The 26683-nt window shown below is 41.2% G+C and overlaps 1 protein-coding gene across 1 annotated transcript in view; it reads right to left on the reverse strand.

The window, feature by feature from the left end:
* Positions 1-21476, reverse strand: part of TRABD2B (TraB domain containing 2B) — a 387757-nt gene extending 366281 nt beyond the window's left edge. The window contains exons 1-2 of the mRNA XM_089518655.1: positions 21321-21476; positions 15270-15830 (exon numbers count right to left, since the gene is read on the reverse strand). Coding sequence (XP_089374781.1) covers positions 15270-15830; positions 21321-21476 — 717 coding nt within the window. The remainder of the gene's footprint in view (positions 1-15269; positions 15831-21320) is intronic.
* Between the last annotated feature and the right edge of the window lie 5207 nt (positions 21477-26683).

Below are 26683 nucleotides of genomic sequence, written 5' to 3' on the forward strand. Positions count from 1 at the left end.
TGGGATCACTTGAAGGCAGAAACATACATATACATGTGATTGTACTACACATGTATGTTTTGTTCAGAGCCCTTTTGGACCTTTTAAGGAAGCAAGGCATAACTAGTATATACAGGTTCTGGACCTCCTTCACCACATACACACCCTCACATAATTTTCCAAATCTTTTGCAAATTTAATGATATGCTGTTTGCACTCCTATAGTTGTTAACCTTTCAAATTTGGCATTACAACCAAAATAACTAAAATATGTTGTTGCTGTCATTGTTATTTTAAGAAACGATACCATTCTTATAATGTTATTTGCAGGTTACACTTTCAGGTTGTCTGGAACTTGCAGTCCATTTATTAGGATATCATTGTTATTGATCTCTCAATGCCCTTCATATAGTATAATAATAAAATTGTCAGTGTGGTGAATAGTTAGTACAATGAAGAAGAGACATGCATTGGTAAAGATACTATTTTTGTAGTACAAAACACAGAAGAGGGGTGGACAATGTATGGTCCTCCAGATGTTCTTGGACTCCAGCACTCATCAAACCCAACCAACATGGCTTATGGCTAGAGATGATGAATACTTTAAGCCAACATCATTTGAAGGACCACAGGTACTTATTTCTGTTTGAGGAGGTCACTTACAAGTTCATATCAGAATTATAGTAACCTGTCAAATGGAATATTCAGTTCATACGTTAGGAACGAACATGGAATTCTACTCCTGTTGCTTCTAGGAGACAACCTCATTAATTAAAAAAAGAACTCATATACTATTATTAGGGGTGAACATAACTTATTGTCTTAAATCTAGTTGTTAGTAACATCTACAGTAGACCTACTAAATCATGAATGTACATAATGTTGACTTATCACATTCCCATTCATTTAATGGTTGTTGTGGGGGTTTTATGGGTCTAAAAACTGTATTTAGACTGTATTTAGACCATTATCAATGTCATTCCCTAGTTCCTATTAATGCTTACACCACCATAGTTGTAAAAACAGAAATTATATAATTTGCCATGGTTTGCATGAACACATGCACACACATTAGTATTACTATTATCACACTTTACAATTAAAGTCATATGGCTATTCCCATGAGCTCAGTAGACACCTTTCTCTGTACAACCTTCTTAACAAAACAACCACATATTTAATTATATAGGGCCTAAAACTTGCCCCTAAATCCATTGGTATTGTTTTAAATACTATGTCTAATGAATGAAGAACACTACAGATATTTTTACTGTGAAATCTATAAGTTGTAGTAGACGTGTGACATAGTTCTTACACCAATCAGTTATGCTTCCAGAATTAACATTTCTGATACATAAGGACAAAGATAGGAGGATATAAACAAGAAATGATAAGCAGTCTTTGTAACTGTAACTTTCATTTTAGTTATCCTTTCTTGATGTACCTAAAACAAAAACAAAAGAGGATTTCTTCACAGCAAACATCCTGTTCACATGTCAAACTCTTTCTATGTTAGGGGCTCATAAAAGCTCCATTACCTTGTTATCAGTCAGCTTCACTGTTTGTGATGCATTTATACACATGACACTCTTGTGAGGCCAAGGATGCCCACATACAGACAGGAACTGGAGAGACTTGGGATGATATCCTAAACACACTTACTGGGATTAAGTCCCACTGAACCCAACAGGACTGACTTCAGAGTAAACATGTCTATGATTGAACCTAAAAATTAATATATATTGGCAGAACTCATAATATGGCAATATATTGAGAGCCAACATGGTGTAGTGGTTTGAGATTGGACTATGACTCTAGAAAGCAGGATTTGAATCCCTGCTCAGACATGGAAGCTCACTGGCTGACCTTGGGTTAGTCGCATTCTTTCAGCCTCCAAGAAAAGCAAGGGCTAGCCCCCTCTCAACAAATCTTGCAAAGAATTATTATTATTATTAACCTTTATTTATAAAGCACTGTAAATTTTAATTGGACGGTTCCCTGCCCTCAGGCTTACAATCTAAAAAGACATGACACAAAAGGAGAAGCGAGTGGTGGAGGGAAAGGGGATGAGGTCCAGCAGTTCCTCTCTACCTCCAAGGCCTGGACCAAGGCAGATGGACTGGAGGGAGGGCTTGGCTTCATAATGGATGGTTAATCTTCTTCCAGGGAGGCCTGCTGGAGTTAGCCTGCCTCACTAGTAGGAAAATACATATAAAATACATAGCAATACAGGAAATGATTCAATAAAACAGGCAACAAAAGAACATCAAATAGCAAGTGACAGTTATGCAATGCCTGGGAAAGCTTCTCTGAACAGGTTGGTCTCCAACTCCGTTTTGAAGCTGGTTAAAGAAATGATGGCTCTTGTTTGCGGGGGAAGAAGGTTCCAGGGGTGAGGGGCAGCGAGTGAAAAGGGGTGAATCCGAGATGGGGCAGAGGAAATCCTGGGCTGGGACAGCAGACCTTGACTACCAGAACGGAGGGCCCGAATGGGAAGGTGAGGAGAAAGAAGGTCTGATAAGTAAGGAGGGGCCAGCCCATGGAGGGCTTTAAATGTTGACAGCAGGAGCTTATACTGAATGCGGAAAGGGAGGGGGAGCCAGTGAAGGGATGCCAAGAAAGGAGAGATATGGTCAGAGCAGTGGGCAGATGTGATAATGCGTGCAGCTGAATGCTGGACAGAAATTAAAGGACGGAGGTGAGAAAGAGGAAGCCCAGCCAGGAGGACGTTACAGTAATCAAGTCGTGAGACCACTAGGATCTTGGCAGTAGAGGCAGAGAGAAATGGTCGGATTTTGGCAATATTGTATAAAGAGAATCTACAAGCCTTGGCTGTGGTCTGGATCTGAGGTATACACGACAGAGAAGAATCAAAGATAAAACCAAGACTGCGGGCTTGCTGGACTGGTTGAATAGAAATGTTGTCCACAGAGACAGAAAAGGAGTGTTGAAGGGTGGACTTAGGAGGAAAGACAAGAAGCTCCATCTTGGACATGTTGAGCTTCAAACGCCGATGGCGCATCCACTGCGAGACAGCTGTGAGACAAGACGAAACTTGCTGTTCAAGCCTTGGAGAAAGGTCAGGGGTGGAAAGATATAACTGGGTGTCGTCGGCGTACAGATGGTAGGAAAAACCAAAAGAGCTAATGAGTTTACCTAAGGAAAGTGTGTAGAGAGAAAACAGAAGAAATCCCAGTGATAGGGTTGCTGTAAATTAGAAAGGATTTGTAGGCAAAAAAACACAAACACTGAGAAAGTTATGAGTTTAATTTATAGTTACTGTATATACTCATGTATAAGTCTAGAAATTTAGGCCAAAAATGGACCAAAAAAAACTGAGTCGACTTATCCATGGGTCAATATATGTGTTGTATCTTAATTTTTATTTAAAAGAAGGAACCATCTCCTGGTGAAAAGCAAAAGTATAATATGTGAAGCATACTCTGTTCTCTCATCCATCCAGTCTTAAGAGTAAGCACAAAGAGTTATGTCTGCTGGAATTTTGTATGTTCTTTGACACTGTTTTGCTTTGCTTCATCTTTTAGATCCTTTGCTATATGCCCCTAAATTTTACCCCCAACCTATCCAAAGGTCTTATCAAAATCCATAATTTTGGCCCCAAAACTTGCCCTCGACTTATACATGAGGCCAACTTATAGTCGAGTATATACGGTATTCTACATGATGTCAGCATACTATTCACAACATAGACACATATTTTCTGTCACAAAAAAAATTGTTAATCTTTAAACTATCCTAAGACTACAATTGACCTTTTGACTACAATTCAGAGGTAGAGATATCATTTATTAGTGGACCTGAAAGATCTTGTATTTTTGTGAGGATGTTTCAGAAGCAGGAATTCCATGTGGAAAAACTATAGAGGATCTACAGATCTATGCATTTATTTTATAAGCTAATAACCATTCCAAAATAGATGTTAATGTGTAATTAGACTTAGGCCCTGTACAGACTGGTGCTTTGCGCCAGTCTGGGGCTGATTTTAGGGTTTTGTCAGACTGGGTGTCCATATACACTCAGCCCTACAATCGCTGTGTGGGCGCCATGGTTACACACACTCATCCATACAGGGCATGCAAAGATTATGTTTGCATGGCACGGCACCCAAACAGCACTGTGCTGCGTGGATGTCATCACTGTGCATGAGGGCACCAATGGTGCCCCATGTACGGCGGAAAAAGAACCTGCTGAAAGCGGGTTCTTTTTAAGCCTCGTGGAGGCCACAGCATTTGTCTTCTGCAGCCTCCATCTGGGGCAGAAAGGGGCGACCTCTGGCTACCTCTTTCTTCCCGTCTGTATCCCCCCCTTAGATATGGAAGCATATCTGGTGCATGGGATGAACTATAGCTTTCAGTTTCAATTCTCCATCAGAAATGCTTTCTTGCCTAACACTAAGCCTTGACCAGCTTTTCAGCCAAGTAAGTTCAGTCTTCATTGGACAAAAAGCTAATTGAGACATGGAAAGCTCTCTGAATAAATGTGCATTAACATTTCCCACACATTTGGTATAGATTATTGGCAGAACAAGTGGAATGTGAGAAGTCTCCAATGAAGGTCTCATGTGATGTGCAATATGTATGTCCAGCTGTCTTTTATGCTACAGGAACTATGCTTCCAGTGTGATATTTATGCATGCAATATCACTGCACATGAGAGACCAATCTATATTTAACATGACTAGTCAAGACTACAATCTTTAAATGAGCCCATATAATTCCAGATTGATTCCCTCAATGTTAAACCATTTTCCTTACTCAGTGTAGCTGGTGGGTTCCATGTACAAGGTTCAGCACCTTAGATAGCTCCCTTAAAGTTCAGAGTCAAATCTGTGTGGATTCATTGTACCACTGACATGGAAACCACCTTTCCCCCCAATCTCTTAGTAATTACACTTCAACTTAATTCAGGTTCCAGTAGCATCATTGGTCTTAATTCACACTTTTGGTTTATTCAAGAGATACCATTTATTCATTATTTGCTATTTATTCAATGCCAGCATGGTGTAGTGGTTTGAACACTGGACTATGACTCTGGATGAGAAGTTCAAATCCCTCCTTAGTCATAAAATCCACTGGGGGACCCTGGGAAAATTATACATTCTCATCCTCAGAGGTTGGCAATGGCAACCCCCCTCTGAACAACTCTTGCCAAGAAAAACCTGTGATAGGTTCACCTTAGGGTCCTCATAAGTCAGACATGACTTCAAGGCACTGAACAACAATAACCAATTATAAGCTAAGGATCTAGCCATCTTTTCCCACTCCTCATTATACACTCTTGAAAGGGATTTTGTTGAAAGGGATACAGAAAGGGAAAGGAAGGAAAGGAAGCCAAATATCAAAATATGGTCTTGTGCATATATTAATGCTTCCTGCTGTTCTGCTACAAAGACAGCAGCTTAGAGACTGTAGATATCTGTCAAGGACCAAACAAGCTAGGCCACCCATCAGCCTTTCATTAAATGCCGCTTGTAGGCTCTGTAATTGTATCAATAGAGTAATCAGAGCTGCCATGTCTCAGGATTTGATAGAACAGCAGGAGGGGGGAAATGAAGACTGACATTGTTAACAAAGTCACTTCTGCTACTTCATGTGGAGGGAAACAAGGGGCGAGAAAATCAGGACAACAATGTGTGACTATCCAACAGAAAAGAGAGAAGTAAGGAGAAAGAGTGTGAAGTCCAGAGTGGAAGAGGTCGGATACTTTTCCTCTCTGAGGTTATACAAATCCAGTCTATGCCACTTTGCTATTTGTGGGCCTCTGCAATTATTACATCATGGGATGCATAATCCAATCTAGATAATCAAATTCATGACTTTTTTTTTTTAAAAAAAAAGGCTGGGTAGGGTCCTTTGTTTCTCCTCATTCAGTCAGAGTTATTTCCCATTGAAAAGGGCAAAAAGAACCTTATCCCTATGGAGAGATATTCAATGGACAGACTTAAAAGTCGCTAATGTCAAGTCCTCAGCAAGACAACTTTTTGAAAAATATAGCAAGAGGCTAAAAGGCTTAGCCTCCAACTACAGGAGGATTAAGGATGCATACAAAGAGTTAGTGATAGGAGATGAAAGAAGCAGCAAAGTGAAAATCAGAGGGAAATAAAGTAAGGTAAAGGGAGAGTAGAGAATGCATTTTTAAACAAAGTTGCTTGGTTCAGTAGGCTGGAGAGTGGCTTAATGTTTTGAGGCTAGCATAGGAGTCTAAGTATGGTAATGGGCTGGATGAGGGAAAACAGACTCAGCCTGAATCCAGAGAAAACGGAAGTACTAGTGATAGGCTCTCCTGGCCCGGGTAAGGAAATTTTTCCACCTGTCCTGAATGGGGTCACGCTCCCTGTGAAGGACTCTGTGCGCAGTTTGGGGGTGCTCCTGGACTCATCGCTTCACCTTACTGCTCAGGTGGATGCGACGGTTAGGAGCACCTGTTATCAGCTTCGGCTGATACGCCAGCTGTGCCCCTTCCTGGGCCGGGGGGACCTTAAAACCGTTGTACATGCTCTGGTAACCTCTCAATTAGATTTCTGTAATGCGCTTTACATGGGGCAACCCTTGTACCAAACCCGGAAGCTTCAATTAGTGCAGAATATGGCTGCTAGGCTGGTTACTGGATGTTCCAGGACCAGCCATATAACACCAGTCCTAAAAGATCTTCATTGGCTGCCTATTCACTTCCGGGCTGAATACAAGGTGTTGGTTATTACCTATAAAGCCCTAAATGGCTTGGGCCCAGGGTACTTGGAGGACCGCCTCTCCCCATATAATCCGCCCCGCACTCTCAGGTCGGGTGAGAGACATCTTTTAAGAGTTCCAGATGCTCATTATGTAGCATCTCGGAGGGCTTTTTCTGTTTCAGCCCCACAGCTCTGGAACTCTCTCCCCAATGAGCTCCGTACTACCACCTCCCTTGATGCTTTTAAGAGGAATTTGAAGACCCACTTATTCCGCCAGGCTTTTCCCCCATGAGCGTTGCTGTCACTTTTTTCCCCTTCGCGATGTTTGATGTACTCTATCTCCTCAGCCATTTGTATGGGTTGTTGTTATTATTTTTTATTATGTTTTTTGTATTGTAATGTTGTGGGGGGTGTTGGGGGTTTATGATGTTTTTAACTGTTTTATCAACTGCTGTACACCGCTGTGATCTATGGAATAGCGGTATATAAATAAATTTTATTATTATTATTACGCGCTGAGCACACCCCAACCCTAGTACATGCTCAGCATGTACAAAATGGCGGCAGCCATTCCACACGGCTGCCGCCATGACTACGTCACGACCGTGCCGTCTCCAAACGAGGTGGCGCGGTTGTGATGTAGTGGGTCCGCGTGAGGGTGCCTAGTGCACCCTTTCCGCGGCCCTGGAAGGAGCTCTTTTTCGGAGATCCTTCCAGCTTTGCGTCGCTGGGCGCAGCCTTTAGATGGCTGCGCCAGCGATGCAGAGGAGAAAGGGGCCAAGCGGCCCCTTTCTCCTCCTCCCCGCCATCGCCGGGTGTCCTTGGGGCTTGAAGCCCCAAGGACACCCCTTTCCAGGCCACGGGGAAGCGGCCTTTTGCCGCTTCCCCGTGGCCTGAAAAGCGGCAGATTGGGGCCTTGGAAGCTGCCATTCTGGCAGCTGAGGCCCCGATACACCGGGGAAAGGAGCGCCTACAGGCTGCCCCAAAGGGGCGGTCTGTAACGCGCCTATGTTTCCTGATAGAGCCCATAAAGACAGGCCAAAATAAAGCTGCTTCTGGTCAGTTTGGAGGTCTGCTGTTTAAATGATGCCTGCGTCTTAAGAGGCCAGAAGCTGCACCAAAGCCACGCTCCAGTTCTAAGGACTGGAGCGCAGCTTTGGTACGGCTTCTGGCCTCTTAAGATGCAGGCATCATTTAAACAGCAGACCTCCAAACTGACCAGAAGCAGCTTTATTTTGGCCTGTCTGTATGGGCCCATAATTAAAGCAGCCTCATCTAAAGTGGGGTTTGGTTTCCTTTGTTTTGTTTACAGAAGCAAAACTACAAAGAATCATGACATGACACAAGGCATGACAACCATGACAAAAAGTGCTAGGATGCCTGTTTATGTTAACCCACCTTAAGGATTTTCCCTTTCAGGCAGAAACACATGTCATGCAGGCTATCCAACTGGACATTCTGTCAGGATGCCTCCTCTGCCCTATTTCAGAGCAGTCATGGATGACTCCATTTTTTAAAAAAAAAAAAAAATCAGATTAGAGACACTGAGAAGTAGACACATTCATCCTTTCAATTGTGTTGTTTTTCTTTCCTACATAAAGTGCTATGACGTCCCCATTAATGACAATAGTAGCGTAAAGCATAAAAAAGTAAAAACTGCATGTGTCATAACCTTTCCTAGGATAGCAATCTCTTCCCTTTGACAGAGCACCTGGCCATCCTCAGCTTGAAGGGCTGTCAGTGGAAACTCTTCTGTTTGAAACCATCCACAGTCTGTTTGGTTTAAGTGTGATTTAAAGATTAAAAACCTGCAAGAATGGGAAACACGGGGCTTGATATATTGTGAGTAACTGCCTAGCAGACTGAGTGGGCAAGTCCCTTGGTCACAGTTCTCTCTGCTCTGGCAAGATGCATTGTATTTATGTTTATATTACAAAAACAAATAGCATGTGTACATTTTGGTGACATCTGTGGTCTCTTCAGCATGATTTCCCAGTGATGCATAAATTGCTACCTGACAACAAACACCATCCACTTGGATCTAGATGCAGAAACAGGCTGACCTTAATTCAATAATGAAGGGAAAGCTCTCATGTTCTCTGAATTTCACACATTCCAAGATGGGCTTTTTGCATTCAAATAGGTTTTAAAGTTCTAGTGAAATCTGTCCCTGCAGTTTAGCATGTAGCATTTATTACCAGGCAGATGATGCACTGTTTCCCTGCATCCAATAAAATATTATCTGGTTGTCTTTGAACAGACATCTTTTGTGCAGCAAAACTGGTCAGTTTCTTCAGTTTCACATGCTGAACTCTTAAGGTTCTTAACACAGAGACTATCATTTTACACTTTGTGAAGTGCCACAGACAGTGACCCTGGAAGGTTCTTCATGAAGTAGAAATGTCTGTATGTCTGCATCAGATGTGGTGACTGAAGGGCTTCTTAGTTGCAGCAACAGCCATCAAGGTAAGGAGAGGTACACCTGTCCCAGGACCAGGGTTGGCATGGGGATGGGTGTGGGAATACCACCTCATCCCTGTACCGACCCATGGACCAACCTGGGCGAGCACATGGGCCAGGACAGTATGAACTTGGCCTGTGCTTTCCTGGTCCATCTGATCAGGCCCATAGATATAGATTATTTTAGACACAGAGACATGGCCTAAACAGACATAGAGACATATATTGCCATACAAGTTTTACCTCTTGGCATTCTATTTTCCACAAAGCTATTAAAACTACAGTAGCCCCATTCTCTTTTTCGCGTGGCCATCCTAGAGCAAAGATATTTTAGGCCAAGGCTGGGGAGAAGATCAATCAGGAACTCAATGAGATCGGTTAGAATTTAATCACCCAGAGATTCCCAAGGTAGTTTGCAATATCTAGGCAAGGCTTTCTGACTCACAAAAGGTGAACAATAGCAACGATTATCTGCTTGTGTTTATTGTAATGTCTTATCGTCACCACACTTACTGCTGTTTTCATGTCCCAGTGTCATTGTTTCCCCTCGCACATGAAAAAAAAAATCCATATTATTTGGCTAGTTTTGAACAGAGCTCTTTGTGAAGCTCTGCTGGCCAGCTTCATTGCTTTAAAATCCATTTTAAAATTCCTAATCTTCAGTCATACACAAGGCTTGGAAAAGTTAATTTACTGGACTGCAATTGCTAGAATTTCCTCATCAGCATGGCCACTAGCTGATGGATTTTGGGAGCTGGCATTCAAATAATATATTTTTTCCAAGCTCTGATGATAAAGATATAGATTTTCTACTTGTATTTCCAGGGAACTCTAGGATTGTATCAACATTGCACAACTATAGAGTTTATGCTATTTTAACTGCCATGGTTCTCTCCTATGGAATCCTGAGATTTGTAGTTTGGGAAGGGACTCACAGTTCTATACAGATTTCATAGAATGGGATTATCATAGTTATCAAAGTGCTATAATAACTGTGTAGTGAGGACTAGGTGGAATAGATAATTGGTTCAATCCCCAATCCACCAGTCTGTTTCAGACTCTACCTCACTTTTTTTGCTTCTCTCTTTGGCTGATGATACATGGAGGATTAGAGGAAAAAGTAGCCTAGAATCCATCCACTCCTCTTTTAGGCTTGGCAAATTAATATGCTCCATCTGCAAGTTCTGCTGAAATGGAAGAGAAAGCTGAAAAGGGATAAAAACTCATTCTAGATACCATTCATATATGGCTGAAACAACATGGTTGACTCTGCATATTCCACTACTTAATTTCAGAATAATGATTGGAACTCTAAAGTGTTTTTTTCAAGTCCTTCAAGCATCTTCACTTTTTAAATTGAAACATTGACAGGTCAACATCAGTTAAACAGAAAAAAGAATGAATGAAAGAAAAATCTAACCACTTGAAGATAGGGAATGGAGAAAAAGCAATCCACTGTTTGGAAAGTGAATGTTTTCCCCCCCTTTCAGGGGGGGAGTGAGGATGTTTCAGCATGTCATGCTTGCTAGGACTTAGTTTTCAAGCTGTTCAAATTATATACTACAATTAAAATAATGCTGAAAGCAGGTTAAAAAGAACTCTTGGGATGCCCATAACAGATTCTGGGCTATAAATGGTCACAGATGTTCCCGCCAGCTGAAACATCCAACTGCAATAGAAACTCTGGTCAATTTCTCATTTCCATCATTAATACCACTAATTATATGTTTCTTAGGACAAGTTCCAAGATTCAGCATTAAGAGAGGAAATCTAGTTCATTGTAATCCTCTCCTTTCAACTAAGGCCACAATACACTAAGCAACGGGATTGTTAGACAGAATGATAACATTACAAATTGCTCTCTTTTGAACAAGTTGCCAGGTGCCAAGTTTAGCCAGTTCTTCGAAAGCACAAAAAAAGAAACAGCTAGTTAGGGGATGTTTTATTTCTTCCTTTTTTTTTTTTTTTTTGTCTCAGAATATATTTGGGTAGATTTTTTTTTAAATAAAATTTTAAATACTAATTACTTCCAATTCTTCTGTTAGCACAGATGGAGAAATATAAGCATATTATGCACCCAACAAACACTGTGGAGTGCAATGAATCCGAACTTGGAAATGTTAGTTTTTGGATTCAAATTCCCCAGATCCTCCAGCCAGCTTTAAACTGGACTGGCTGAAGGAGTCTGGGTGTTATAGCCCGAAAGTAGCATTTCCAAGACCTGGTAGTGATTCTCAGACTGACACCTTCTGAGCAAACATTTCAGACTTGAGAGATATTTTTTAAAAAAAAAAATCCCTATGTAGCAAATATTATTCCAATTTTTTAAACAAACATTTTTGAATTAATGACTTTTATAAACCAAAGTCTTCCCCAGCTATATAATTTTTCATCCTTTTTTGCTTTTTTATGCAGAAAAAGCTGATAAATAAACATTAACAGAGCTGTTACTGGCCAAGTTAAAATCAGAGCTAAATAAAAATAAGTATTATTTCTCATCCTAAGAGGACTTTTAAAAAGAACAGTGACACAAAACTGTACTTAAACCCATGAAAATGTGTAATATTTGAAAAGCATCTCATTTTTATGAGAAATACATTTTTATGAAGGACTTTTCTAAGCTTTATTCTAATTACTATCAGAGGCATATTGTATTTCTGGCTAATTATTCTAAATTTATTTTAAAGTAAGATGTACTTAATGTCAGAAATTGACATTTAATTCTTTGGAGAAAGCTGTATAGCAAATATTCTGGCCAAGTTACAAACAAGTGTATTAGTAAAATCTTGTTTCCATTCACCTTGCAAATGCATAGGGCAAAACATATTTACTGCATAGTTTATTGTGGCTTTTTTGTTTTCAAATACAGTTTTAAAAGTGCTTTTGTAAATTTTGATTTTAATTGCAATTGATGTAAATGCTCAGTACTTATATATGGCTGAAGCTATTGACAAAGTTCTGTCATATTTTTACTGGGTTTAAAATGTCCAAAACATAATTTTACTAGTCTGCTAATTAATGTGGGTTGGTAAGTATATATGTGCCATCTCAATTTATGGTGACCTCATGAATTTCATAGAGTTTTCTTAGGCAATGGATACTCAGAGGTGGTTTTGCCAGTTCCTTCCTCTGAAATACAGCCTACAGCACCTGATATTCTTTGGCAGTCTCTCATCCAAGTACTAAGCTGGGCTGACCCTGCTTGGCTTCCAAGATCAGAAGGGATCTGCCTTTGGGGTATGAAGCTATCCTGCTAATTAGCAGGGCTGCTTAAATAACACAGGAACGGTTAATCAAATGGAAATCTCCATTTTAAATATATTTACTAATTCATTTGTTTGTAACACAGGGGTAAGATTTTATTTTTAATTATCTGAATTGGTCCAGAAAATGAACAAGTCTAGATCACTCAGCAGAGAGGAGAACTGAGTGGCTCTGTTGAATTTGTTTCCATTAGTTCCAGCCACTATGACCAGGGATGATGGGATCCATGGTTCAAAAACATCTGAAAGGTAAAAGTCCTCCCTTCCCACCCTATGTTTTATGTGATTCCAAGATTCTCAAGAAACGGCCCTGAGCTTTTTCTCACACAATGCATTTTTCTGGAACCACTAAAGGGATGAAACTATTTCTACAAACAAGCAAATGGGATACTCAGTGCTAGTAAATCATGTGTCTGCTAGCATGTTTTTCCCATTTTATTCCAATCCAGCCATTATTTTTTTTGGCAGACTTATCAACTAATTACATATTTTCACAGGTGATATTTTGGAGATTGTTAATGAAAAACAGTTGTTCTATCCAAAACAGCATAGACAATTTATTCTTCAGAAAAGCATCTGAAGTCCATTACCTCAAACAACTGATATATGCACTGATTGTAAAAGCAAAGAGTGTCAATATGACTGTAAAAACAAAGGACAACTTTGATTTTAAAAAATCTAGTTTTAATGTGATAACAATCAACATACAAATCAGTTAACCAACGTAACACACATCCATATATAGTCCCATATCCACCAACATTTTATCAATGAAAGCCAGGATATGTTAGGGTGGGCATCATAAGAGTGTGGTCAGAAGGGTGCAGCCAGGCAACAAGAGGGGAAAGGTTTAGTAGCAAAACTACTATTTTAAGCAGAGAAGCCCTGAAATTCATGTACTATACTGAATTTAGAAAAGCCTTGGGAAAGGCTTGGGAGGGGGAATCAGCCTACCAGAAAGGGCAATACTGTACGCTGCCTCCTTTCCTTTCCTCTCCTTCCTGCAAATTACTTTTGCATTTTGAACTGTCTGCTGCAAATCAAAAGTAAGCAGAGGATGGGAAAGGAAAGTAGGAGAAGGAACTGGGACATTTTAAAAGCTGCTGAGAGAATGGGACAGTGATAATTAACCGTGACTGTCCTGCCAAACTGAGATGATTGAAGGTTAGTCCTAATACTTAGGATAAACAATTCAACAAAAAGACAATATAGATTAAATTTAAATCAAAGCTCGAAAAAGCTGTTTCTTTGGATTACAGCTCCCTGAATTCTCCAAACTGCTGGCTAAGAGGATACAGGTTTAAATCCACCTTCCAAACAGTAGAACCCATTGACATCAACAGGACCAGGGTATGTGTGTGTATATCATTGTGTTATCTATCAGTCCCTTAAAATTACTTCCTTATTTTCTTAGTGACAAGATTTCTAGAAAAGTGCAGATCCAGCAGCAATCCAATACTGACTATATTACATTGCCTTGTTTTTAACAGGTTGAGAAACACCTATTTTCTGATCTGAATGATTCAGATATAGTATAAAAGAAAGAACACACACAGGGTTGAAGAGGTTTTTGTTGTAGTATGAACTTGTTCCACTTTCCCCCACTAAAATGGAATGCAAGACAACATAAGTGGTGACTCCATGAGGTCTCCCATCTGTTCCAGACCTGCAAAACTTCAACAAGGTAATTGCACTGTGTGCCCTCCAACCAAGTCTGTTACCCACATGGCACATATACAGAGGAATAATTTCATATATCTTTCAGTGGATACCAATTATAAAAACCAGACACAAAAGTCCTCGTCTCAAAAATGTTCATGTCAAATACTGAAGATACCCCAGGGAAATCTAGCTGTGTATTTACTTTTTTATTTATTTGTACATTGACTGCATATTTCAAGTTTGATCTGCAAAGCATGAAAAGTCACTTTTTGAACAGTAAGTCCCAGAATAGTGGCCACATTGGCTGGAGAATTTTGGAAAACCATAGCAAAATAACCCCTCTGATTTCCAATACGTAGTGGGTGACACAGAGAAAACAGATAGAAAAAGATACCATAGCACTCACATTGCCCCCTGCTTCACATGCTCTGTACCACAGGGAGCAAAGGCAAGATTTTGGTATGTTTGCAATTACATGTTAGTTATGGGTCCAATTTAAAAAGTACTACTGTTGATCCATGAGCTTCCTAATGATTTCAGCTATTTGATCACACACACAACGTAGTTTCTTGCTCATGAAATTCTCAGAGTGTGACAGAGCGTGGAAAAGTTCTTTTTCTGGATTATAATAGTAAATATTTCTCAGGCAACATGGGCATAGGCTATGCTAGCTGAGGAGTTCTGGAAATTTATTGTTTGTTGTGTGCCTTCAAGTCATTTCTGACTTATGGAGACCCAAAGACATGGAGATTTCTTGGTAGGATTTGTTCAGAGGGAGCTTGTCTTTGTCTTTGCCTTCCTCTGAGTCTGAGAGAATGTGACTTGCCCAAGGTCACCCAGTGGGTTTCCATGGCTGAGTAGGGATTCAAGCCCTGGTCTCCAAGTCCTAGTCTGGCACCCAAACCACTGCACCACTTTCGCTCTCTCTGAGAATTATAATGCAAGAAAATAACTTTCCCAAGTTCTGTGTTCAGTATGGAGCTGTGGGTGGGACACTGTTAGAAAAGTCACTTTCTGTGATACTAGCAACATTGTTTTCGCATAAAAGATTAGCGAACATGGAGATAGATTAATCTCAGACATGCTGCCCTCATTGTGCATCTGAGTTTTCAGAATATGACTGGTGCAACCTAGCACAGGTCAGGCTTTATTTTAAAAAGGAAGTAATTCTCCCTTAAGGCTTCAGTGCACATATGTGGCCTGATTCTTCTTACCTGGGAGAAGTTCAGCCCATTCAGAGGATGGCATTGCTCTTCTACCCTCTCCACAGCTCCTGTCCTTTTCTTCATTCTCTCAGCCTCCTGAGCCAAATAGAGGTCCAATACTGGCACACCCCGGGAACGGATGTCTGTCTCAGTCAGGGAGTTGACCATCAGCATCACCCAAACAGGACGCTTGCGTTCCCAGTTTCCAGCAATAGCATTGAAGAGGTAATCAGCATAAAGCCCTTTTCCCCTTTGATCTGGGGTCATCCAGTGAGGCAGCATCAACTTGACATACTCAAGGTGGCGCTTGAGACGGTGGTAAAGGTCCCGGGGAAGTACATCTTGTAAGTTCTCCCCATGGGGGAGCAGCTGACAGCTGGCCAGGCCTGAGATGGTGTAAGGGTCCGTGAGATCCAACTCAAAGTACACACTAGAACTGGACTGAAAAGCAGCCTTGGAGTTCTCTGGGACAAAGTCCCAAACACGCGTGTAAGGCACGTGGATGGTGCCAAAGAGATAGGCAGGAGGGTCTCTCCGGATTGTCCAGAGAAAAGAGTTCAAGTCTTTTTGCTATGGAAAAAGGAATCCAGAAAGGAACAGAATTAGTTCTGAGGACAATGCTGAGACAAATATATTCAGGACTAGCAAGAGATTTGGAGGGGAAAAGAGAGGTATTTAGACTGCAACATCCAGAATTCCCCAGCCATCATAGCCAGAAGGTACAGTCAAAATGAAAAAAAGGGAAATAAATAATACAAGCAGAAATTGTGCATGCACACCATGTTTACATTTACAATTTATTCTACAGTCCAAAACACACTGCAGCAATAATGCAGTGTGAGACTACTTTAACTGTCCTGACTTGGTGCTAGAGAATGCTGGGAAATGTAATTTGTTGTGGCACCTGAACTCTGACAGAGAAATGTCTCATAAAACTAAATTCTCTAGCATTGAGCCAGGGTAGTTAAAGCAGTCTCAAACTGGATTATTTCTGTAATGTGTTTTGAACCTAAATCTGCAAAACCATTCGAGGAGCATGTTTTTCCTCAACATTCTCCCTATTCCTAACATCACTGTTGTCATGTGCCCTCAAGTCCTTTCCGACTGATGGCGACCTTAAGGCAAAGCTATGATGGGGCTGTCTTGGTTAGATTTGTTCAGAAGAGGCTTGCCATGGCCATCTCTTGAGGCTGAAAGCATGCAACTTGCCCAAGGTCATCCAGTGGATTTCATGGCTGAGCAGGTCTCCAAAGCTGCTGTCCAACAGTCAAACCAGTATGTCACACTAATATCAAAGGGAAAAAAACTAACTAATATAAAAATGTTGTGGAACAAAAGACAGCTGTGGATACTGCATGTATGAGGAAGTAAAAAAAAACAAAAACCTCAACTAGTCTTCAGCTCATCTATTCTGGGATTCCTCTACAGAAATCCATGCAACTATCTCAGCATGACTCTCTCTGGATTAAGTAGTTTCTAGATTACATTTGTAAACTCAGATGATCTGTGATTCACAAAACAGAAAACAGATATGTTAGAAAGATAATACAAAGGCCGGCACTTGAATAGTACCAATCACCTAACTCTGATGAGTCATCTCTTAATATTCAACCCACGGTCCTTGTAGTTAAAAGAGGGTTGTTGTTTTTTTAAAGAAGATCATTATCATTTGGAACTATACTATTGCAAGGAATTACAGGAAATTCTTGAGTCAGTATTTATATATGTATAATAAGGATGTGAATGCCAGTGTGGTGTAATGGTTTGAATGTTGCACTAAGATTCTGGGAGACCAGGGTTCAAATTCCCCACTTGCCCACGGAAACCCACTCGGGCAGGTCACACTCTCTCAGACTAAGAAGAAAAGAGGCAAAATCATTCTAAATAAACATTGTCAAGAAAACCTTATGATAGGATTGCCTTAAGTCAAAGTTGGTTTGAATGCATATAGCAACAACAACATCAAAATGAGGATGAGGATGAGGATGCTGCTGCTGCTGCTGCTGCTGCTGATGATGATGATGATGATGATAATGATAGGAAAATAGCAATTCATGTGTGTATATTTTATAGAAAAATATGGTTCTGCTCTAGGATCACACATTTTGTTCATTTATTCTGTATCTAACCATATGCACACAAAAATAACATACAAACAATACCTTCAGTCTGGAGCAAGTATGCATAATATAATCTGCAGGTGCATGCAGATGGATGCAACTCCCTTTGCAGGCACTTCCCTGTACAATCTCCCATTTGATTATCCCACTGTCCTATTGTTTTTGTGATTCATCACACATGTAACTACTCAAACATTTAACTAGTCAAAGAAAGTGAATAACTTAAATATAATATTATCTGTAGCCTTCTCTTAAAGCCAATGTGGCACAGAAGTTTGAGCACTGGGAAATGACTCTGGAGATCAGGATTTGAATCAGCCATGGAATTTAATGGGTGATTTTGGGAAAGTCACATACCATATATACTCGACTATAAGTCGATCTCATGTATAAGACAAGGGCAGGTTTAGGGGCAAAAATTATGGATTTTGGTATGATCCATGGATAAGTCGAGGGTAAAACTTAGGGGCATGTAACAAAGGATCTAAAGGATAAAGCAAAAGAAAAGTGCCAAAGAACGTAGAAAATTCCAGCAGGCACCATTGTTTGTGTTCACACTAAAGGCTGGATGGATGAGAGAATACAGGTGGATCAGCGTTCCAGGACAGATTAAACTCTTGCTGTTCACCAGGAGATGGTTCCTTTTTTAAAATAAGAGTTAAAGTACAGCACTTATACTGACCCGTAGACAAGTCGACTCTATTTTTGGGGGTCAATTTTTAGACTAAAATTTCTAGACTTATACATGAGTATATACAGCACTTTCAGCCTCAGAGGTAGGCAAAGGCAAACCCCCTCTGAACAAATCTTGCCAAGAAAACTCCATGATAGGTTCACCTTAGGGTTGCCATAACTGGGAAATGACTTGAGGGCACACAACAACAACAATGTGGTTAGGAATAGAGATAATATTGGGTAATACATGCTCCTCAAATTGTTTTGCAAACTTACTCTAGCATAAATAGTAAATGTAAAATCTGTCTTATGAAGTACATTTTTTCTTCCTTGATCTTACTCCCAGGTAAGTGCACCTAGGATGGCAGCCACAGCTCCGTTGACCTTAACATCATTAGGCAGTATAATAAATCTAACTCTTTCAAATATCAAGAGGTTTGGGGGTTTGTTTGATTCTTTTAACATAACAAAATGGCAAATGAATAAACAAAGTTCAGCACTTTTAAGTTTATCTAAAGGTTCTACTTTTACAGACTGGGCAGGAATGTAAAATTATGAGAACTGAAAAGTTGATAAAAATCACAGAAATCAGGAGTTCTTTGAAAAATAACACAAGCAAGTTGACAGTGCTTTCCAGTGTCTGGAAGAAGAGCAGAGATTCTCCCCCCCCCCCCAAAAAAATATGTTTTATATATAGATTGCTAAGGCACAAGGTGGACAACTGTATACAAAAGTACAAGGTGGGCTCTAATGCTACAGGGGGAATGAGAGAGAAAACAATTTAATTAGTACATTAGCACAGTATGCATGGGGCTGTACAACATCAAGAAGCAAATCAGATGGGTCTCCTTTCCAACCAAATGGTACACTTGGCATGCCTTCTTGGTTTTACACTGCGCCAGGTTTCAGTGATGCATCAAGCCTTGGTCTTGGAGCAATTTAGCAGGTCTTTGAGAAAGTTAGTTTCTCAAAGGGCGCTGAAGTCCAATGTCACTAACTTTCAAAAAGCCCTGCTGATCTGGCTGGAGCATTTGGGGAACTGTAGTCCAAAAAGAGTTGCAGTGCAATGAGAGGACCAACATGGTGTAGTGGTTAGAGTTATAGACTATGATTCTGGAGACCAGGGTTCGAATCCCCACTCATCCATGGAAATGCACTGGGTGACTTTGGGCAAGTCACACTCTCTCAGCCTCAGAGACAAACTGGGAGTTGTAATCCAAAAGAACTAACTTCCCCAAATCCCTTTTGATTTGGCAGTGGGATTATTCTGGGTGTTGTGATCCAAAATGAACTAACTTTCTCAAAGCCCTGCAAAGTTCAGTGAGGGGCAAGGTTGGCTAGGTAATAATCTTATGGAAGAGGCTGTCACTCACCCACAAAACTAACTTTCCTTTTCAGTGCAGGCCTAGATGGGGATATGGGAAAGGGACAGGGACCCTGACCCTCCAGGTGTGAAGTGACAACCACAGCTGTTGTTGTGTTTTCTGATTTATGACAAGCCTAAGGCTTTCTTGGCAAGATTTGTTCAGATGGGGGTTTGCCAGTGCCATCCTCTCAGGCTGAGAGTGCATGATTTGTCCAAGGTCACCCAGTGGGTTTTCATGGCAGAGCGGAGATTTGAATCCTGGTCTCCAGAGTCATAGTACAGTGTTCAAACCACTACGCTACGCTGGTTCTGAACAACCACAGCCCATAAAGAATTCAAAGATATAGCCATGATAGTCTGGAAAATCAATCTGCAAAAGAATCTTGTAGTGTCTTAGAGGCTAACTAAAAAAAGAAGTGGGTAGCATGAGCTTGTGTAGACTGGAGCCTACAAAGTAATGCAAGCTCATGCTACCCACTTATTTCTTTCAGTTAGTCTCAAAGGTACTACTGTGCAAGATACTTTGCAGACTCAAGTTTATGCGAGCTCATACTACCCACTTCTTTCTTTCATTTAAGTCTCAAAGATGCTTCGTGGGCTCAAGTCTACACAAGCTCATACTACCAACTTCTTTCCTTCAGTCTCAAAGGTGCTTCGTGGGCTCAAGTCTACACAAGCTCATGCTACCAACTTCTTTCAGTCTCAAAGCTGCTTGATAGGCTCATGTCTATGCAAGTTCGTGCTACCTGCTTTTTTCTCTCAGTTATGATGCTACAAGATACTTTGTAAACTCAAGTTTATGCAAGCTCACGCTACCCACTTCTTTCTTTCACTTAGTCTCAAAGATGTTACAAGCATGCTTCACAGGCTCAGGTCTACGCAAGCTCATGCTGCCAGGTTCTTCCTTTCCCTTAGTCCCAAAGCTGCTATAAGGTCCTAATAGGCTCAAATCTAGGCAAGCTCATGCGGCCAACTTCTTCCTTTGGGTTAGCCTCAAGAGTGCTACAAGATCCCTGGACCCTGGAGGCTGAAGTGCAGGCAAGCTCATGCCACCAACTTCTTTCTTCCAGTTAGTCTCCAAAGGTGCTCCAAGATCCCAGGAGGCTGAGCTGATGTGACCCACTTTTCTCTTTCAGTATAGTCTCAGGGGTGTCCCCAAGCTCCCTTGGCAGACCATGCAAAAAGTCACACAGGGAGGGGGGCATGAGGAAGACATCTCCTTGACCCAAGAAAGGGATCTTGTAGCACATTTGAGACTAAGGAGTTTATCACATGGAGGAGATCAGGAGTTTATCTCATGAATATCCTTCTGAGGTCGCTAAAATGAGTACCCAGATTGTTGGGGGCAATTAGCTTACACTTTGTAAACCGCTTGGGGAGTGCTTAAGTGCACTGATAAGCGGTACAGAAATGTACTTGTTATTGCTATTGCTAAGTTGCATAAGTACACGAAATGATTTCATACCAAACCCATCATGAAAGTGGTAGCAAAGAAGCATTCATGCACAGCTTTTTACTTTTGGGATTTCAGCGACTGAGCTTCCAAAATCATTTCATTTGTCCAGTTGGGTTTGAGAACCATTTGTGCCAAATTGCTTGCCCTTTTCGCTTTATTTGCTGGATGCTGAAAGGTGCTTTAATCTCTCAGTGCCGAAATTAGCCCCCTGGAGGATAAACTCCTAACTCAAAGAAAGAAGTGGCTAATATAATAACAACAACAACACAACAATATATGTTATTTATAGCCTGCCTCTCCCTATGGATCGAGGCGGGTTACAACAGACTTGAGCCTATGTGAAGTGATGCAAGGTGATGCTGCCCACAGGCCACTTGTTCCTTGGGGCTGGCTGGGGACCCCTCTCCTCCCCCACCTCCATCACCCCCATCCATCTATCTCACCGATCTGGGCAGCTCGCACCGTCCGGGGGACAAGAGCTGCTGCTGCTGCTGGTGGTGGTGGTGGTGCTGCCTCCTCCTCCGGGGCTCCAGGTGCGTTGAGGCCGGCAGAGCCCCCCCGACGAGCACCAGGCAGAGCAGCGCCAGGTGGGGCTCCATCCTGGGAGAGGGGGAGAGGGACAGCGATCCCCTGCCAGCCTCGGAGGGCGCCCGATGCTGGAGGATCCTGCCTGGGACAAGTGCAAGAGCCCCTTCCCGGCCTTGGGCAGCAGCAGGGGCTCAGATCTCCGCCATGGCTTTGCAAGGGAAGGGGGGAGGGGGCCTGGGGCTGTCAGTGGAGGCACCGGGGGCTTCCCTCCTCCCTGGCCGGCCGGCCTGCCTCTCTCTCTGGAAAAGGGGCTGGGGATGGTGGGGATCCCGGGGCTGGAGACGGCGTCGGGGTTTTGAACAGGCGCAGCAGGAAGGCGGGCACTGCTGCTGGGGATGTCATCATGGCAGTGGTTCACACTCACACACACACACACACACACACGCAAGAGCCCAGAGGGGAACGGGTTTGGGCGGGGAAGAGCGGGGGAGAAGGCAGAGAGAGAGAAGGAGACAGAGAGAGAGAGAGAGAGAGACATGCACACCCTTCCAAACTTTTTCCCCAACTTTTCCTACTTTCTCCTTTGGTAGCGAAGGATGGGAGGCGCAGTGCGCGCCTCTCGCCGGAAGAGGGCGCCTGGCTCACAAACAAAAGCGAAGGGAGAAAGAGAGGTAGAGAAGGGAGGAGGGGGAAAGAAAGGACCCCGAAAGCAGCCTGGCTGACCTTGGTCCCTTAGGGTTGGTGGGTCACCCGGTGCAGTTACTCATGGTGTCACCTGCCTCCAGCTGGCCTTCCTCCTTCCATTGCACTCCATGCAGAAGAAGCCTTAGACACTGTTATTTTTATTGTTTGCACTAATGTGGCTCTTGAATCATCATCATCATCATCCCCAGTATCTACCGCCGCAGCAGGTAATGCTAACATTTGTAAAGGAAACAACGATGCCACATTATGAAATCGTACCTTCCAATGACAATATCAAAGCATAAACTACACGGTTATTTACGCACGCAGAGCAAAATGGAATGGGGTTTTTTATTATTATTAAAATTGAATGGTTTTTTTTTTTTTTTAAAGAAAAAGTGTATGGGGCCAAGGTGGAGGGAACATGCTTTGAAGCACCCTTGCCATCTTGTCTGCCTGGGGGATTCTGGGAAAGTAAGTCCAATGCAGCAATTTTCCCAAGGTCTGATGCCTGCCATTCCTACCACACGTTTTTGAAAGATGTGTACTAGCATTTTCAGGACCCGAAGCAATGGATGCAAGCTGCAGGAAAAGAGATTCCACCTCAACATTAGGAGGAACTTCCTGACAGTAAGAGCTGTTCGACAGTGGAACACACTTCCTCGGAGTGTAGTGGAGTCTCCTTCCTTGGAGGCCTTTAAACAGAGGCTGGATGGCCATCTTTCGGGGATGCTTTGATTGAGAGTTCCTGCATGGCAGGGAGTTGGACTGGATGACCTTTGCGGTCTCTTCCAACTCTACGATTCTATGATTCCCTCAGGGAAAGCCATACTGAGGATGAGTGAAGTTCTAGATTCAAATTCTATCTCTCCTACTAAAAGCAATCCTGCACTTCTTGGGTCTAGAGGTTGCGGGTGGCTTTTATTATAGTAAATGGATTTAGTGTTGGGTTGTTAATTGCTATCAGGTCAATTGTGGTGACCTTTAAGTATATCCAGTCAGCATAACTCAGGGGAAATTGTTTTTGTTTTGTTTTTCAGTCTACAAAAAAAAACAAACTCTACATAGCCCATTAACATGACCTGTGTTGGTGCAGGCGGAGTGTTTCTGGGAAAAATTGTCCCCCAAATATTTAATTTTTATACTGCACATTTATTTATTTATTTCATTTTTATGCCATCTCACTCCCAGCATGGCATTCAAAGTGGCTTCCAGAGAGGAGCAGATGAAAGTAAAACTTTTTATAAATAAATAAATAAACCTCCATGTAATATGATATGAAATCATAAAATAAATACAATAAAAAGGTTAATAAATAAAACACACATCTCAATAAGAACCTTCCCTGCTGACCCTCTTTATTTTACAATTTGGAACAGATAACTGCAGTTGGCTCTCCATTTCCATGGATTATTTTATCCACAGATTCAACTATCGACAGCTTGAAAATATTCCATATATATATATATATATATATTCCAAAAAGCACACCTTGGTTTTGCCATTTCATATAATAATAATAATAATAATAATAATTTAATTTTACTCTGCATTTCTGTTGCCAAACAAACAAAGCATCTTCTGGGAAAGATATAAATGTATAAATGTTTTCCTATGTCATTGTATATAATCAGACTTGAGCAACCATGAGTTTTGGTATCCATGGGAGGTGGGGGTCTCCTGGAACCAAACCCTAACAGATATCAACTGTATAGGATGTTCTCAAGTAGCAAAAGTAGATGCCTTGCCTTGGAGTATATGCCCTTTGAGTTTGCAGCTCAGCCTCAGGCAGCCAAATATACAAGGGTCACCTGGCTGAATGTAGTTTCCTTAAGTCAAAAGACAAGCATGTCACAAGAGATGCAATACTGTGGCAAGTCAGTCTTCCCCGCACCTCCTTGCTATTGCTTCAGAATGAGCATCCTTCCAGGGTGAAGTATAACTGTGCAAAAAAAATTGCAATCCAAAGAAATGTTAGGCCAGGAATTGGCCATTCAGAGCACATGGGAAAGATAGTCTTATATATTCTATAAGAATATATCTTATACAATATATTGTAGAATATATCTCACTGTAAACATCCAATGTTTATTCCTAAATAAGACTCATTCTTTTTTAATGGGCTTTACCTCATGTATGTATGTTTGCTACCTTGTTCCTGTCTGGGCTGAAATAGGATCCGTGCTGTGACTTTTTCCTGGGTGCAGTGAACTGTCATTAATGGTCTGGGTGGACCCACTAAAATAAATGGAGCAAACAGTGACTAACTGTGTTCAGGATTTCCCTAAAACCAGTCGGAATAATAAGAGCTACATCATAGATGTTTGGTCATTTGGTTACAGTATTAAAACAGCTCTGACTACACAGAATAAATTAATGACAGTTTGATGTTTAAAAAATCCAGATTGTTTTGCTTGGAGTCCATTTATGCCTTCCAGACAAGAAAGCAATATCAAAGGGTAATATGTAAAGAAAAAAAAATCAAACTCACTGTCTTATCAAACAGATCCCATTAGGCCAGAGAAAGAGAGAGAGAGAGATACAAAGTATAGAAGACATGGTCACACATTCTATATTTAAATTGTTTCTCTAAAGGTTAATGATTAATAGGTGTTTTTATAAAGTGTTAAAGATTAATAGGTGTCACAGTGAATTATTTCTCAGTTGTAATAATCGTTCTAGACTCCCAAGAGCAAGCTAGTCAGAAAATGGAATTTAGCTCATATATTTATAAGTGTTATCCTATCTACTAAACGGATTTGCTAACACACTTTAGAGTGTAAGTGTTTTGGTTGTTATTTGTATATTAGTAGCTGGGATCTGGTCTAAGCTGCCGCTATGGATGCATTATATAAAAGGTGCTTTCAAAGGAAAATTGTTTAAGAACTATAACATTAAAGAAGTTATAAAAGCTAAAGTCCAAAACACACTGCAGAAATAATCCCATTCGAGACCGCTTTAACTGCCCTGGCTCAGTGCTAGGGAAGCCTGGGAATTGCAGTTTATTGTGGCACCAGAGCTCTCCAACAGAGAATGCTCAATGTCTCACAAAACTACAGTTCCCAGATTTCTCTAGCATTGAGCCCAGGCAGTTAAAGCAGTCTCAGACTGGACTATTTCTGCAGTGTGTTTTGGACCTAAGAAATGTTTTATTTACATTTATATCTTTCCCATCTAGTGCCTAACCACCACTTAATGTGGTTGGAAATAATTTAAAGCCATTTTTTCAGAGAGAAAATAAAAATACAGTGGAAGTCCACCATAGCTGTATCTTCTCCAGATATCCTCACCAAAGGACAAGAGGCAAGTAGTTACAAGAGAGGTGACTTTTTCAGTGATGTACCCTGTTTGTGGACTGCCCTCTCCAGAGAGGCTTGCCTAGTATCTGTGGTATGATCTTTTCAGAACTATGTAGAGACTCAATTATATACTTTCAGTCATTTCAAGAACTGTTCTTAGGTGCTGCTAAGGCTGCATCTGCACTGCATAAATAATGCAGTTTGACACCACTTTAACTTCCAAGGTTCAGTGCTATGGAATCCTGGGATTTACGGTGTTTGTGGCATCAGAGCTCTCTGACAGAAAAGGCTAAATATCTCACAAAACTACAGACCCCAAGATTCCATTGTCCTGAGCCATGGAAGTTAAAGTGATATCAAACTGCATTATTTCTTCAGTGCAAATGCAGCCAAGGTTTCAGAACTAGGTTTACCTTGATTTTGTTGTGTGCTGTTTATTTTTTCATAGTTTCACTGTTTGTATTTTCTTCCAGTCTGTCTTCCTGTCCATCTGTCTGTAGCTATTATAATTAATTATTAAGTGATCAGGAAGTACTATGGATAAATAAATAGAATTTAAAAAGTGAACAACTATTTTGCACAGTAGCATACAGAGAACCAATTCTCATGGGAATTGTCATTACTATGATGGTGTGGTCAGAAGGCCTTAAGTGACTTGACAGCTACTATAATTTAACACAGAAAATTTACTTTTCACTTCATATGCTGAAGGCTGCCATGGGGAAGCATGCAAACCAGTTTCAAGCAATGGCATGAAGAATGCTGGAAAGGTTACCATTGTTGGGTTGTTATAACAACTGTCAAAAGTGATAGCTGCAACAGTCAATGAGTGTTGTTTGAACATTATAGAATTTCCATTTAGGATTCCTCTGTGACCTCCGATACACAGCTGCTTTCCATAACTACACAGGTGCATTAGAAGCTAAGTCTCACAGCAGCACAACACAAATGTTTGAAAAGCCTTTTGCAGTATAATGGCCCAAATATGAAATTGGTTGTATTAGTAAATACACACTTAGGATGTACATGAATGAAAAGTGGATTTGGACATTTTTCTTAAAATATACTTTCCCCTTTCCAAAGTTTTCTTTTTAGCCACCTTTTAAGAATTATGTTTGCAATCCAAGACCCACTTACCAGGGAGCAAACTCAGTCATTCTCATTGTGGCTTACTTTTGAGTAGACATGTACATGCTTGCACTCTGGACGTTCTTCAGAAAAGGGAACAAATGGATGCAGGGTGAGCATTGCCTTTAAGCAGTTGTAAGTATAGCTCCCCTTCCCCCAGTCCTCCC

The sequence above is a fragment of the Sceloporus occidentalis genome, unplaced genomic scaffold (genome assembly GCF_023333645.1).
Source record: "Sceloporus occidentalis isolate IW3139 unplaced genomic scaffold, rSceOcc1.0.p SCAF_3, whole genome shotgun sequence".
NCBI lineage: Eukaryota > Metazoa > Chordata > Lepidosauria > Squamata > Phrynosomatidae > Sceloporus > Sceloporus occidentalis.